This window comes from Paramacrobiotus metropolitanus, unplaced genomic scaffold, assembly GCF_019649055.1.
Source record: "Paramacrobiotus metropolitanus isolate TYO unplaced genomic scaffold, Prichtersi_v1.0 Parri_scaffold0000026, whole genome shotgun sequence".
Taxonomy (NCBI): Eukaryota; Metazoa; Tardigrada; class Eutardigrada; order Parachela; family Macrobiotidae; genus Paramacrobiotus; species Paramacrobiotus metropolitanus.
This window is the reverse complement of record NW_026570246.1, coordinates 1,154,715-1,169,449: the sequence shown is the minus strand read 5'-3', so window position 1 is coordinate 1,169,449 and position 14,735 is coordinate 1,154,715. Positions and strand designations below refer to the sequence as shown.

Here is a 14,735-nt window from a genome sequence, read left to right as displayed (position 1 = left end):
CGTTAATTTTAATCGCTTTAGTCTAGTCTGAAATACATACTGATATCGAAAAGGTTATTCCACCATTTCAGATGATGCGGCACAAAATCACGCTAAACAGCAATACAACGAGCTCTACTCTGTACTTCTAATTCGGTTGTTTTATAAGAGCAATCTGCAGTTTTGTACTGTAAATTTTTTAACCATGAAAGTACAGTATGTATCCGTACTTCAGAAACTGAGTTGCTAAAACTAACTAATACCTTGTATCTGAAAGAGACATGCGCCCAACAAGAAGCGTAGCTGACGTGTATCGACGTATTATCATGAAACAGATTTTCTACGAATAGCGAAGGGTTCCAGTAATATTGTTATCGGAGGTTCCCGTTAGAACAGTAGCGTTGAAGGTGTTTATGATGCGAGATGTATTAATAAGAGCTTCCAGTTTTTCAGTTGGTGCGCGGTAGTTTTCGGATCGTTCGATTAGGAAGCAAACGAAACCCAAAAATCCCATCACCATCTAAAAATGCTTTTACATAGAATTATAATATAGGCATAGGCGCATAGCGAAATTCAAGTTACATATACATATAATAAATGTTTTGGCAATAATCTGTATATTTTTTTCTGGGAATTCTGAGAGTAAAAAATGAACCAAAGGCCAGTACCGGCGCACAATTTGTATAAGAATTCCGCGGCGTTGTAAAAAAACAAAACAAAAGTTCTCACCCCTAAACCAAACCCACGATCGATGTTAATTATTCGTGATAGCTTCAGTGAATAGCAGTGATGGTCGATAGTATGCAAAATGGTCAATAAACAACCATCTTCATCCGCCGCTTCAACCTGCAAATATTGAGAAGGGTCACATTACTTGACGCTTACCAAAGTGTTCCGCCCGGTCGAAATTTTGAAGTCGTAAAACTATAAGTACTCGTATACTTTATATATTTGTATTTAAAGACAGTATTGGCCGTGCAATAGTGTTATACCATACACCTTCTAATTAACAAAATTAATAAGCAATTGGCACAATTCCCGATTGTGTAAAAACTTTACCTTATCTCGGGTGCGCTGTCGACAGGTAATTAATTCCTTCCACAGTGGTTTAGATCGGAGACTCTGGAGAGTACTGCTTTTATAAGTAAGTACGACTATATATTTGTACAACTTATTTAACAACACACACATCTTATACTGGAAGAGTTTAAAAAAATTTGTAGGAAAATACGGTTTTGCGCTCATTGCTAGACCCTTAGAGGTTAATCTTTTTGTATTGTCAAAATCTACAAAAACCACATGTTCATGCTCAGATTCCTCGATTATGGACTTACACTGTAATAAAGATGCTATCATTCTTTGGTTACTAAATTTTACCTGGAGAACGCCTCAGAACAGTTTCTGCTACCATAGTAAGTAATATAAATTCTGCTACTGCAATAGCTTTCACTTCTATAAACGCACAGACTCTTTTGGTTTGCTAACCTACGAGTAAAATGGTTAGACCGAAGACGTTGCTGCGCTCCCCTTCATACTTAATTACCGACCAAAATCGTTATTACTTATTAGGATAGCAGAACAGTAGCGGTCTATTTAAAATTTATTATTAACGTTTTTAAAAATATATATGCTCGAAGAAAGCAATGTCCCGGCGTTCATGGAAACTCAGTCACTATGTTTACGCAGCTGATAATATCCGTATTTGTAGTATTTTATACATTGAGCAGCTTACTGTACTCGCACTGTCATACCGTACCGTTTCCTCAAGGACAACTGCGAAAAGCACAATGATCATCAATCCAATGAGGGGCTGACTGAACTGACCCACAAACAGAAGCATCGAAATTATATCTGTAGTTTTCTGTGCCGTAACGGTAAAGCAGTAGGAAGTCAAGGACGCCAGGATGGCCAAGCTCCCGAATATTAAGCATGCCAGGGTGGAAGACCAAGCTTCGCTCATGTTGTTGGATGACGTAATTAAGGCTTCTTGTTTGATCCGCAGTTGTCGCAAAGTTTGTTCAAAATCACTGCTTTGCGTTGTCCGTGCATTGGCCAGTACCCCGGTTTCAGACGGAAGTGACATTGAATGAGTCGGTGGTTTTGTGTGCATCGCAGTTTCCGTGACCTTTGCGAGTGCTGCCTGTAACTGTTTATTGTACCTTTGCGCCGAACTGGTAAACACAGAGCACGTATGCACATAGTACAGATAAATAGGTTGGATACTGATTTGGCTCAAAAAGACGGCAGTACCCCGTAATAATTCAACAATGCCCTTTGGAACAGCCGGCATAAACAGGAAGACTATCGGTTCCCAGAAATTGGTTCTGTTCATCCACTGTTTGATGATGTAACATATTAGTCCCACGAGGCTTTCCGCTGCTAAATACAAGATAGCAAACCAAGCTATTTTTACACGTTTTCCATGTGTCCTTGTAGTTGCGTTTATATCAGGGTTTCGACGCGATCCATGCTGCGATTTTCTGGACTTTTTCAGATTTACTTCGTCTAGTTCCTGTAGAGCGCCAGTTACACGATCCAATTTGCTGATAAACGTAAACGTAGCAGCGGATGCCAAGAATGTGGTAAACATCACCCGAAAAAAGGTCAAGCCGGTAATGATTGGGCTCTGCGGGAAATTATCGTTGGGATCGTCGTAGGCGATGGTCTTCAGTTTGTCGCCTTGGCTTAACCAGTCCATGAAGTCCATTAAGAAAAGTGAAGTGACAATGATAGGGATAAAGTATAATCCGCAGTTTTGACAGCGCGGTGAAGATTGTCCGCAGGTCGAGGCGTTTTTGTTCTCCTGGTGCTTCATCGTAATGATCAAAATAAGAAGGCCGTTCTTTGAAGTTATCTAATTAAGGAAAACAAGTTTGTCCTCAAAACACAAGCATATATAAGGTAAAAGAATTAAGCCTGCTTGTAACCTTGCAAATGCCAAACTGTAAACCCTGCTTTTGGTGGTGGAAAAACCGCAGGAATTCTCGCAGCCGATCGCAGATGGATCGCCAATCATGAATGTTTAGCTGCGCTTCTCTCCCGTTACTCTGGGATGACAGTTTATTTAAGGTCCTTGAGGTTAAACGATAAATCGTCGTGTTGCAGGTGAATAAACAAATTCCTGCTTATTGCAGATGTGGAAAAAAATGACCTGCGTACGTATGGTTGCAGACTTGGAGTACGTCAATTATACTGCGATGGATAAAATACAGATAAGTTAAACACTGATCAATACCGGCACCAGGCACATGCTCGAGTTCGACAGTACTAATGGTAAGGTTCCCAATACCTACGACGCTACCCTTTTTTGTTTCTAGTGTCGATAGTGAATCCTTTAATTTAATAATAACAAAAATTAAATTGTGCCTTGCCGCTGCAGTATTAGTTTTAAAATGCTGTAACAATTCAAATTTTAGGACTTACTGTCAAAATAGCGCCGCGGTTGTACTGTTTTGACTAATTACTAAAGATGTTAATAACCTGATTTGTATGGCCTTACGTATTTTTTCTTTGCTGGTTACTTTATTTACAATGAATTTTAGTTTTATAGGAACAGCGTCGAGCATTGCCGTAGAAATACTACATATGAACTCAAGAAATTTTTGAAGTTTTATGCGATGTCTTGGTGCAATAATATCCACGTAAAACCGCGGACACCTGCTGTTTAACCGCATCATAATTCTATATGTCCGTGAATTGAAATATTCAATATGCTTTTCGGGATGTCTATATCCACTGAAGAACAGTTGCAGTCGATTCGTTCATCGATTTTCGCGTCCAAATTCAAGTCAAGTTTGAGTTGAAAAACAAGTATCTGATAGGTGAGGTATAATCCGAAGAGCTGCAACAGAATAATAATTCGGATGACACAATATTAAACTTAAGTACTTAAGCATAATAATTCATATTTCGGACTTAACTACGTACTCAAATAAATAACTAATGCGCTTCGCGGTAACTACTTGTATAATCACCAAAATTTCGGTAGCAGTTATATCTAGCAATTAAGCAGATAAAAGAAGCTGTCCAATGTCTCTAATTAAGTTTTACGGCACAATCAAGCTTATGTTTTTTGCTAGTTGAAAGTAAACTCCAAGCAACTTTGCCGCACGGGATACTAAATTATATAAAAATTTGAGATTTCTGCACGTACCGTTACAATGGCACCATAATTCACCGTAAACATTTTCCAAGCAGTGAACCCGATGTTATTGCAAGACAGTGCGTTCAAAAACGTTTGCAGTTGCAGGGTTTCCGTAATGGAAAGACTTGTTTGATCAATCTGATGGAGATTAATTGCTGGTGAGTGGGCCTGTTAAAAACAATAGCAACATCATAATTGAAAGCGAGGAATTAGTATCTGCGTTTTATTTTCCGTGCACGAAATATATTGGCTAATAATATAATCTTCGGTTGCGAAAAAAGTAGAAACTGTAGTTATCAGCGATCCGATGTAAAGAAGTGGACATACGAGAAATTTAATTCTTACCGCATCATGTAGAACAGCTCCAGCAAAAAGGATTAAACAGAGCTGGAACAAGTACTGCAGACACCAAAACAGCAATGAAAAAAAGAATATTATCGTTGCGTTAGTGATCTGCGATATATCCACCAAAACGAAAATTCCCAGCAGGATTTGAAAAACCGCACATATAAGCGATACCAAAATAAACGGCGACATTACATTGTCGGCAACTTCCAGCAATATGCACAGCGTGTTATGCGATGTTCTAAACCATTCGATTTTTGAACAGTTTCCATTGCTGCTGATATTATGTTTCAGATCATGATTGATGTGCATAAAATCCACGACAAAGAAAGAAGCAATCATAACAAAAAAATACGTGGGAACCACATACAAGAAGCTAGCGTAAAGCTGCCGATAATCAGGATGATTTTGAAATATGTTGCACTATCCGGTGTTGAACCTTCCATAAAAGCGTCTCGCATCTGCTTATACAAATTGTCATCAATAAAGACCGGCGCCCACAGTGTAAAAATTTGCAGCGCCAAGTGTAGGACACAAATAACGGTAATTATATTTCGCCTTCGGACGGCCTTTTTATGAAAATTAGCCATTTTGCAATGGGGATCGGTGCAGCCGCGATAATGAAAGAGATCAAAGCAGAGAAATAATCGAAACAACGATGTTTTTTTCGCACAGGAAATCAGGATTATTAGATGAATAATTAGTAGCTGGACAACCCAGAGTGTGTAACTGATTGCCGTTACGATGTTCACCAAACTGCGATTCGTTACTCTTCCGTGTAAAGTGTAATGCACAAAATGCCACGCCGTATAAATGAATTTGGCGCAATATAGGCCTACCACAACAAAAACCAGCATGCAGTAACACATGCTGATATTTTCAAACAAGGAATATTTGGCAATCAGATTCGGATGCACTATTAAATTAGACCCCACTTGACTTCCATCAGCGTTAGGAATAGAAAACACAGATCCTTGTGGCGTCTCCATCGCAGCTACTTTGCGCAAATCTCGCATATTGCCAGACGGGATGAAATACATTCCTCCAAGACGTAAAAGAAATAAAAACGGCCGGCATACACTGTATAACAAATTCTTTCTCAGCTCATAAAGTCTTGGTGCTGATCCATTAGTGTTATTGGTAGCGATATTTCCATTCCCATTGTGCACGGCATTTGCGGTTTCCTCCATTTTCCCAGCGAAGCAAGGATGTGGGACTTTGAATGTAACCTTATATGTTTTATATCTCTCCGAACGTTACCGAAAGACGAATGCGCTTTCAAAGAATTTTAAAATACAGTTTAGCATGGGCGGTCACCACGGCACACGAAACTGACAAAGATAATTTTATTATTTTGAATAACAAAATTAATCTTTCATATTCTACGCGTGCGGGACAGTACGTAAATAGTATTTGCATGGCGAAGTCGAATAACCTCCTAATCGATACTTTACTGCACCTTACGCACTGGTCTCTACTGCCTGCTATGAAACCTTCCAGATCGTTTGCATATTTGTTGCATAATCTGATCAGAGTGTTGTAAGGTACGCTGGTATATTGATTTATCAATATTTCTCACCTTATTAGACAAGCAACTGGTATAGGTAGGCGAGAATGAAAATGGAAAGACCATTGTCGCCGAACTGTACGTACGTAGGTCGGCAACAAAAAAGTAACACTATAACAATGTCATATGAGTGAGCACAATCTATTATACAGATCTGTGGATAAGTACATTTGTAGATCGGTACGCGTACGTATGCGAATTATAATAAGCATTAATTATTTGTTCAGTAAACATTATTGCTTGGAATACAGAAAACCAGTGGAAAACAAATTAATTGTATGTACTCACTCCTCAGTAGTTGTACTGCTTAAACAGAGAGCTAGCAATAGTTATTTATCTCATCGGCTCTTGACGATCGCTACATCGTCGTCTTAAAATAACATAATGCAGGCGAAATACGTAGTATAAGCCGCCAAATAATTAACGAGTAAGAACAACAACTAGACATGCACCTAAAAATGTACTTTGGGAAATTACTGCACTCAAAATTTGAACCATTATAAGCCCAAAGTACGTAGCTCACAAAGATTTATTGCACGTGGTTACAATCGCGCTAATAAAAATTAGCAGTTTCGCTTACAATCAGGTACTTGTTAACCGGCACTTTTTCATGCACAAATATGGGGTTATATCTCCATACAGTGCTGTTAAGTCTGTTATATTGTTATTGACCGTATGATGTGCAAGATTTACCCTCAAGGAAATTCGGCTACAGCACTGCAACATGTGACATAATATTTATTGCGAACCAGACAGTCTGATAATTATTACAGCATTACGGTATTCATACAAATAAGCGCCCATGCATTTCTACTGACACAAATTGTAACATAAGAATAGTTCTAGGTAAAAACCTTGGTGCGACAATGGATGTACAGACAGTATACCTGGTTATCCTCCTGTTTCCGGTTTTGTTCTATACCAGCTTACAGTTGCAGTTTCCATGGGTAAGTTTCCAACTACAGATATGTACAAACAAAGGCTTTGACTGGAAATGTATGTATGCACTATGCAGGTCTCTATACAATTAAACTTTAGCAGAAAAATATGCACTGCATATACCTAAAGTATATTTACGGTAAGTTGTAGATTACTTGTAGATTACTTGTAGTTTTAAGGCGTATAATGCATGGTAAGTGCACATCTAAAATTAAAAATTCGCACTACGATTTACAGAGACTGCAACGAATTCTGTCGGGAAAATCTTATATTTTACGTTAATACAGGCGACACCAGCCCAAGACGCCACGGAATCTTCCGCGTCCGTATATGATCTAAAACTTCCAGATGTTCCAGGTGGGTCTTTGTACATAATCTAAGCAAATTTGCTAGGTGTGAGTATATAAGCAGGAAGAAAAGGAGAAATTGTGTATGTAACGAAATTTTGAAGGCGATAATCATTTGTTTCTTTGGTACGCGTACTGCATTTGTACAATATACAGCGCATGTTGATCATGGACTGTACCTAACAACTGAATAATTGTGATGCACAGGTGATCGCGTACAAGAATTTCTTAATTTGACTGTGGCTGGAGTCGATTATCCCATATTTGAGCACATACCGGAAACCAATTTTTCATGTACTAAAGTGGAACAGCCTGGATTCTATGCGGATCCAGAAACAGGGTTTGCATAAATTTAGCGATAAAAAATCCGTAGTTAGGCTGCAGCAGTCATAAGAACATTATGCGAAATGCTTGGAAGCTAGATTAGTGCAGATGTGCCCGGTACTCAATTACTCATTTAATATAAAAGTTTTGGCTGCAGTTATTACGTAAGGACGGATACTGTATACTTACCTTTGGTTTGCACAAGTATGTAACAATTTATATTGCAGATGCCAAGTCTACCATCGATGTGATCCGCAAGGAAAAAAGTTTAGCTTCCTGTGTGCAAACCTGACAATTTTTGATCAGCTGCTGCTAACCTGTGACTTCTTTTGGAAAGTTCAGTGCAAAAAGTTAGTATATTTTAACCTACCTGTCGTCAGAAATTGCGTTTTTATATTGTAATTTGTTTGCTATAATTTAAATATCTTTTACTTTTTTGATACGAAGTATAAAGCCATAATCAGAGTCATGCGGACAAATTGGCAACGTCTTTCTTGCCGCGGCCGATAAACTCGTTAATTCAGTTCAGTACTAGTTTCCCTCAGAATTAATCAAATTCCTTACGAGATACTCAATTTTGATTTGGATTCTAATTTTAATAAATTAGCAAAACAGAGCTCGAGAGTAGAAGACACTCAGAAACAAGTTTGTTTGACTTGAATGAGCATGTTCAGTTGAACTGATAACACTTCACTTATTTTGCAGTGCCGTTGGATTTTACAACTATGCCAATGTGCATCTATACAGTCAGGATGAACTGTTACAGTCTCCATTTCATGATCAAGGAAGTGGACGTTGAGTTCCTCGAAATATGTATCTATCCGCATAAAACAGTAACTTACCGGTTTGCTCAAAGTTACAGTTTCTGAGACAACATTAAATTCTGTCTACTAGATTTGCCTACTATAATATGTTGTCATTTTTACAGAGTATGTACAGATATACAAAAGCACAACAGCGGTGTAATTAAATTTGCTGTGTTAATCAGGCGAAGTCTGACTTTCTGTAACCTGTGACCATGTATGCCTCACGATGCTCGATTTTTACGAACAATATCATAGATGTAGCATGTGGTCATTACATTGTTGTATAAAAAGATGTGTGACTGTTTCCGTATGTATTTACAAACAGTTTCGTATCAAAATTTAAGCAAAGTACATGAAAATCTTCGTTTTAATCGGCAACAGCCATAGCGGCGTAATACAACGTAATTCACGGTCCTATTAATGATAATACGTGCATGAATAGCAAAAACCTACTTGTGGTATTAGTTTTTTAACTTTTCCCTTTTCCCGTATTTGTTTTCTAACTTTTCCCGTTTTCTAACTTTTCAAAGGCACGCTTAGTTACAAACCAAGCTGGCTGAAAATTAGAAAACAGACGAAAATATCCTAGATAACTTGTTTTTAAAAAACGTATGTATGCTTTCCAAAACCAGTAGTAGAAGGACGGAAAAATCGGAAGCCAAATGGAAGATTTTTCCTTAGTTTTTATGGTTTTGGTCGTCTTTTGGAAACAAATCGTGAATATGGCGACTGGAAAGACAATTAATTAAACCCTCCCCCTTTCATGTTCATTCATTTGAAAACGTGTCACGGCGAACATATGAACTTATTCACAAGTAATGAACGTCTGGCAAGTCTTAGAAAAATAACAATGGCAAAGTGATACGTCCTTAATAAAGCAGCTGACAAACTTTCAAGGATGATAGCAAGTCGTTACCGGAAGATGGATGACAAATGTCGCAGCTTGAAATCGGGATTGCAGGGGGTGGAGAATGTCCAGTGCAGAAACACACCTTTATGAACCGGCGAGCATATTCAAATGCTTTCACCTACGATATAGTCGCGCATCATTAAATCGACGCCAGCCTTTTGTATTATGTATTGTTATTTGTCAAAATATTTAAATGCGTCTAGTTTCCTGTGTGACTGACCAAGTCAGTGTCAGTAAAGCCAATCTTCCTTGTAAGCCATTCCAGGTTTTCCTTTTTAACCACCAGCCATTGTTCATCACTAATTCGCAGTGTATCGAAAACAAACATAATATATGGATCATAATAATATAATAATATCATAATATCCTTATACACCTTGATAATATCATACTATCCCTCGAAGTTGTAGTGAGTGCAATTCGTTGTACGCAGCCTGCAGTATGCTTTCCCGTGTAATTAATAAGCTATATACTGAAGAAAATTATTAATTTGTGGTGCTGCATCGGTAACGGAATAAAATACTTCGTACACTACCGATCGTGAAACCGTAAAGCATGGAGAAGTTTCGAATTATTAAACTCACGCAATTTATATACGAGAGTTTGAACTCTCGTACATATATATGTTTGCTACAATCGCATAGTACAACAAATGATAAACAGCATATTTGTACTGCAAATTTTTCGGAAATTCGGGACGTATTGTGCGTACGTACTGCTGTACTTGCACAAATCGCTTATAAGTCTACAGAATAATGTTAGAACAACAGGAACATCGTATTATGACATCGCTACGCATTTCCGTCAAATAGTACAATGGGTGGAGATATGAAAAATATGTTTGGTATTATGTCTTGTATTATGTATATGTTCGGTATTCTTTCTTGATGAATTAAGCACATTATTTCGAATAACGAGCCGATAATTAAAGGATAACAAAACACGGCTGTTTTTAACAGCAAATGTGTCTTCATTTATACTCGTAGAGTTTTTCCTTCTAAAAAATAATTAAGCAAAGCGAAAGTTTCTGTAACTGTAGTCGCTTCGCAAAAAAGGGCACAGAATTTGGACAATAACCGAACCATTGCAATGTCCATGTGAGTGTTGTTACTGATCAGTGGTCAGCGCGTAAACAGCTTTTATCTTACACGACAGCAATATTTTTGACGCCGCGCGCCACAAAACCTATCAATGCTCATCCTCCAGAGAAGACGCCCAGCAATTAACTGCATTTGGCTCGTCTTTTCAGCGAAACGTAATCCATCGGGCGGCAGTCTTTGAGCGGCTCGGAGCTTCTTGATATGCTGATCTGTCCCTCGGGGTGGGTAAATGTGGTGTGTTAAATTGTTAGACAATGATTATAATTTGGATAATGTGATTAGTCCATTGATTAGCTGCTTTTTGTAATTGAACCGCGCGATCGAATTCTATAGCCGGCTGGAGGCTGCTCTGGCTCCATAATCTGCCGAAAGCAACGCTCCATTGTCATCGGCACTAACTGCAGCTGAGGGAGACAATTTAAATGAGACTATTTGTAATCAGGAATTAATCAAAGACATACGCGCTCCGTCTGACTGTCTCCGTGGTCTCCTTCAATGAAAGCGTCCGCGACAAACATAAACTAATCTTTTCCGAGAGAGGGAGAAGAGTGACGCTGCCCAGAGACGGTTCCGGACCATTGCGAGGAGGGAAGCGGTCGCCCGGCAATGTTAACCAGTGCGCAACCCTTTATCTGAAGGCTATTTGGCACTGTCCACTCTCTCCGTGTATATACAGATCCACAGACGATGCCGGTACTGGCGCCGCGGCCACGTCCGGGACGGCTCTGGCCTTTCATATAATGTTATCGCTGTTTAATTGATGCCTTTATAGTCCACGCTCGTTAAATCAATGGCTTGATTAGAAATTAAGTTGATTCTGACGAATAACGTCCCTGCCGCTCTACACAGTCTCCATCGGGCACCATGACGGATCGTTTGTCTGTATAATTAACGCAGATGTGGTTCAATGGTAAATGGTAGCCGAATTAGTCGGCTGTATGCATGTCGCCCAGAGACGGTACTTGGTTGTGGATTGGAAATAGCCCTAAGTCATGTACTGCGCCGCCGTTTGATTGGCCGGCAAAGTGGTAAAAGCATGCAGCACGGGGTGGGGCTTGATGCCGCCGCGGAATCGCTGTCGTACCAGCAATTGCAGTTTACGTTACGCTTCTGTTGACAATGAAATGTTTACAGAAGTAGTTGGATCGAACAAATTAGCTAGGAGAAATATCCGAGCGCGTCTTTGAGCTGCACTTTTTCTCCAGCGCTTCTGACGAGATTGAGTGTAGAGTGTGCGTTGGCGATTTGCAATTGGTACAGCCGTCGTCTTCCTTTAGTGTTCCGATCTGTCATCACTTTTGCAGTTGGACTGTGCTGTCATTTAAACTCTCGACACATCCACGGATATGGATTCTGTTATGAAATCCATATTGTAATTGCACCAGTCAGGCTTAATATTGGACGCCAGCTGAAATCTTTAACGGTGGTGCAATTGTTCATGACACGACTGCAAATGACGATGTCACAATTGGACAAGGAACAGAAAAATCACCATCCAGTCGCGCCTGTTGTTCCTCATCCTAAGCGGAAGCCAATATCTTTTACGGTCGATTCCATTCTAAGCGACAATGGACAACGTTCACCTTCACTATCGCCGCGATTGTCCGACTCATCCTCGCCAATTTTACCAGAGGATGGCGATATCAGTGGCATGAGTAGTCCGACGGGGGAATGTGGACAGAACACTTTCCCTTCCGGTCACGCCTGGATTAGTCCTTCAGTTATTCGGAATTCATTTTGTTCTGGAAGTGAGTGCTTAACATTATTACGTCATTTCAAAAGCTAATAAATACACAAGTATATAAAGTACTAATACATAATTATAAAACTTGTTCATGCATTTTGGCGTAGTTTTCGTTTTTGGTGTGCGTTGAACCGCGCACGAACTCTACAGGTACGCGTTCCAAAGCTCGATAAGTAACAAAAGCTTCGGAAAATTTGTATTGGCAATTAAGCCTAATCAAAGCGAAGAGGCTAGCCGGCAGTGGTACCGGACCATCGCCGATAGAATCGTTTTTAAGTACAGTACTCTCGCTACTTAGTCTATCTTCAAACAAAATCTGACACTGTTCTGAGCAAATGCCGCTAGTCGTGCCCTTTCGAGCTCTGTCGGAGTAGGTTCAATCGTGCTTTTTTGGTACAGTATCTGTATCTGTACAACGTGGTGACGCTGTTTCGAATGCATTTAATCAGAAAAATATTTATTTCTGCAAAACTACAATAATTTACAATTATTTAACGTATTTATTAACTGTCGTGTTTTAAGGAAACCGTTACCGTACAGTTTTCGTAGTGAATGTAAAAGCAATCGAACTGGCTGGCAACCGTTTAGAATATGGCAATGCTGGCGCAGACGTTTGTAAATATACCTACCACTAATAATTATTATAAAGTTATTCACAATTAGTTTATAACAACGGATTCCTTAGAGTATGTACAGGTTTCGACCGCGCAGACTTCAAACTTGTATTCCACACAAATTTGTAAAAATGTATCTAGAAAGGTTGTTTCTCGCAAGTTCTATGTTTTGTATGCATATAGTAACAATAAACGAAGTTAGACGCCCCTTAGCCAGTCTGCCTAACTTAAATCGTATTTTAAATTTGCAAGGACAGTGTTATCAATAAATTTGTCAGGATATCAAAAGTGGAATGCATACATCATTTGGAAGTTATTTTAGAATGTAATTGGATTCAGCTAAAATACGCATTTGATTTTAGAACCTGGTGATCCACGACTAATTAACGCTCAGAAGTGCGCCCTTCGCAAGCACAAGCCGAATCGGAAACCACGAACGCCCTTTACGACTCATCAACTTTTGGCATTGGAAAAAAAGTTTAAAACTAAACAGTATTTGTCGATTGCGGAACGTGCCGAATTCTCTAGCCAGCTTACGTTAACGGAAACTCAAGTCAAAATATGGTTTCAGGTACGTAATGATGAATGTAATGTACTAGCAACCAAAACACGCTCTTACACCATTAAAAACTCCGCATGTATAGTACATATGTACTTCGAGAAATCTTCTGGAAAATCGGTGACATTAATTCGTATGAAGCATTTCTGTCCGTAATTACTGGAAACAGACTGCTAGCATTGTAACTTGCATTCAATGCGAATTGAGAAGCAAAAATGCACAGCATATATTTAATTTCGTTTCGAACTTTATGTTTACTCTACGTTCTAAGAAAATAGGTTAACTAATGATTCTAGACAATGCTAATCGAATCAGGTAAAAGCAGCTGCACGCATTGGTAATGTGGCGCCCATAAATCGGGTTAGAATTTAATTGCATCGATTAATAAAAACGACGAATGCAATGAATATTTTATCAATGCCTGTTACATATTTTGACACGCTGGCTCTGATTATTGATTTGCGAAACTAAATTAGCTGTGATGACTGCGTTCGTTTTTTTATACAATTTTTTGTTAATAGTTTCCAATTAATGAGATGTTAGCCAGATATAAAAGTACTCTACAAATGTGTTTATATCTCTCGTCACGTTTTATATTAATATTCTGAAATATTACCGATTGCAGAATCGACGAGCCAAACAAAAGCGTATACAAGAAGCGGAAATCGAAAAGCTGAAGATGCAGGCCTCTGCTAAGCCGTTTTTCCCGCCCGGAATGGCCATGGCCAATGGCTTCGCAATGCCACCAATCTTTTCACAAGCCGGCAGTTTGGCTTCCCTTGCGTCCACCCTGCCTCAACAGATTCCGGTGACGTCGGCATCCTCAGCATTTCTTCCGCCCCCGGGATTTAGCTTATTTAATCCATTTGCCCAGCATCCGATGATGTTTCCGCCACGATAACCAGAATGTGCACTGTGCAGTGACCTTTCAATTGTGTAATGAAAATTGTTATACTTATTACCGTATGTATACAAATGTATTATGGATTTACCTTGGCTGTTATGGATTCTGTATTTCCTCTTGTTTTAAAATCAGAAAATATGTTTGAAGTGAATTATTGGTATTATTCCCAACTTGTATTAAAACCCTGCTTAAATGACCAGTTCGCCAAACACCGTCTTTTTAATGCAAAATTACTAGATTATCGCATTATCGCTTGCTGATGAGGAGGATGCGTGGTGCATGTGTCAGGAAATTTGAGTCAGGAATCATGGCAAAATGTAAAAAATGCACATCACTGGAGTTGTCAGTTTTATGATAGGAGATTTATTGGCCGGCTCATAAAGTGCCTGCCACAACAGATCATGCATGAACCGTATATATACCGGCTTTAACCTAATCGTCGGCCGTTTGCCA

The 14,735-nt window shown here is 39.1% G+C and overlaps 4 protein-coding genes across 4 annotated transcripts; 2 read left to right on the top strand and 2 right to left on the bottom strand.

The window, feature by feature from the left end:
- Nucleotides 1-46: 46 nt before the first annotated feature.
- On the bottom strand, nt 47-3,095 carry LOC129587674 (uncharacterized). Its single transcript, XM_055481521.1, has 4 exons — nt 1,736-3,095; nt 1,039-1,101; nt 709-825; nt 47-499 (listed from the first exon to the last, which is right to left on the bottom strand). The coding sequence occupies exons 1-4, from the start codon at nt 2,792-2,794 to the stop codon at nt 320-322; spliced, it is 1,419 nt and encodes a 472-aa protein (XP_055337496.1). The 5' UTR covers nt 2,795-3,095; the 3' UTR covers nt 47-319.
- A 447-nt stretch (nt 3,096-3,542) lies between these two features.
- On the bottom strand, nt 3,543-6,135 carry LOC129587680 (uncharacterized). The gene is made up of 3 exons (XM_055481526.1): nt 4,469-6,135; nt 4,133-4,291; nt 3,543-3,820 (listed from the first exon to the last, which is right to left on the bottom strand). The coding sequence occupies exons 1-3, from the start codon at nt 4,808-4,810 to the stop codon at nt 3,653-3,655; spliced, it is 669 nt and encodes a 222-aa protein (XP_055337501.1). The 5' UTR covers nt 4,811-6,135; the 3' UTR covers nt 3,543-3,652.
- A 654-nt stretch (nt 6,136-6,789) lies between these two features.
- Nucleotides 6,790-8,709, top strand: LOC129587681 (U-scoloptoxin(01)-Er1a-like). The gene is made up of 5 exons (XM_055481527.1): nt 6,790-6,982; nt 7,262-7,331; nt 7,529-7,661; nt 7,873-7,995; nt 8,351-8,709. Exons 1-5 carry the CDS (start codon nt 6,902-6,904, stop codon nt 8,442-8,444), a joined length of 501 nt encoding a protein of 166 aa, XP_055337502.1. The 5' UTR covers nt 6,790-6,901; the 3' UTR covers nt 8,445-8,709.
- A 2,897-nt stretch (nt 8,710-11,606) lies between these two features.
- On the top strand, nt 11,607-14,472 carry LOC129587677 (homeobox protein MSX-3-like). The gene is made up of 3 exons (XM_055481524.1): nt 11,607-12,209; nt 13,182-13,390; nt 14,004-14,472. Exons 1-3 carry the CDS (start codon nt 11,900-11,902, stop codon nt 14,277-14,279), a joined length of 795 nt encoding a protein of 264 aa, XP_055337499.1. The 5' UTR covers nt 11,607-11,899; the 3' UTR covers nt 14,280-14,472.
- Nucleotides 14,473-14,735: the final 263 nt, after the last annotated feature.

Excerpts from the sequence above, each read along its gene's own strand:
- LOC129587674 (XM_055481521.1), bottom strand. The coding sequence starts at position 2,794 with ATGAAGCACCAGGAGAACAAAAACGCCTCGACCTGCGGACAATCTTCA. Across the intron at positions 826-1,038 it reads GACAGCGCACCCGAGATAAG|GTTGAAGCGGCGGATGAAGA; the intron begins GTAAAGTTTTTA and ends CAATATTTGCAG. Across the intron at positions 500-708 it reads ATCGTGGGTTTGGTTTAGGG|ATGGTGATGGGATTTTTGGG; the intron begins GTGAGAACTTTT and ends AAGCATTTTTAG.
- LOC129587680 (XM_055481526.1), bottom strand. The coding sequence starts at position 4,810 with ATGATTGCTTCTTTCTTTGTCGTGGATTTTATGCACATCAATCATGAT. Across the intron at positions 4,292-4,468 it reads GAGCTGTTCTACATGATGCG|GCCCACTCACCAGCAATTAA; the intron begins GTAAGAATTAAA and ends TGTTTTTAACAG. Across the intron at positions 3,821-4,132 it reads ATTATGGTGCCATTGTAACG|CTCTTCGGATTATACCTCAC; the intron begins GTACGTGCAGAA and ends ATTCTGTTGCAG.
- LOC129587681 (XM_055481527.1), top strand. The coding sequence starts at position 6,902 with ATGGATGTACAGACAGTATACCTGGTTATCCTCCTGTTTCCGGTTTTG. Across the intron at positions 7,662-7,872 it reads TATGCGGATCCAGAAACAGG|ATGCCAAGTCTACCATCGAT; the intron begins GTTTGCATAAAT and ends TTTATATTGCAG. Across the intron at positions 7,996-8,350 it reads TGGAAAGTTCAGTGCAAAAA|TGCCGTTGGATTTTACAACT; the intron begins GTTAGTATATTT and ends CTTATTTTGCAG.
- LOC129587677 (XM_055481524.1), top strand. The coding sequence starts at position 11,900 with ATGACACGACTGCAAATGACGATGTCACAATTGGACAAGGAACAGAAA. Across the intron at positions 12,210-13,181 it reads GAATTCATTTTGTTCTGGAA|AACCTGGTGATCCACGACTA; the intron begins GTGAGTGCTTAA and ends ATTTGATTTTAG. Across the intron at positions 13,391-14,003 it reads AAGTCAAAATATGGTTTCAG|AATCGACGAGCCAAACAAAA; the intron begins GTACGTAATGAT and ends TACCGATTGCAG.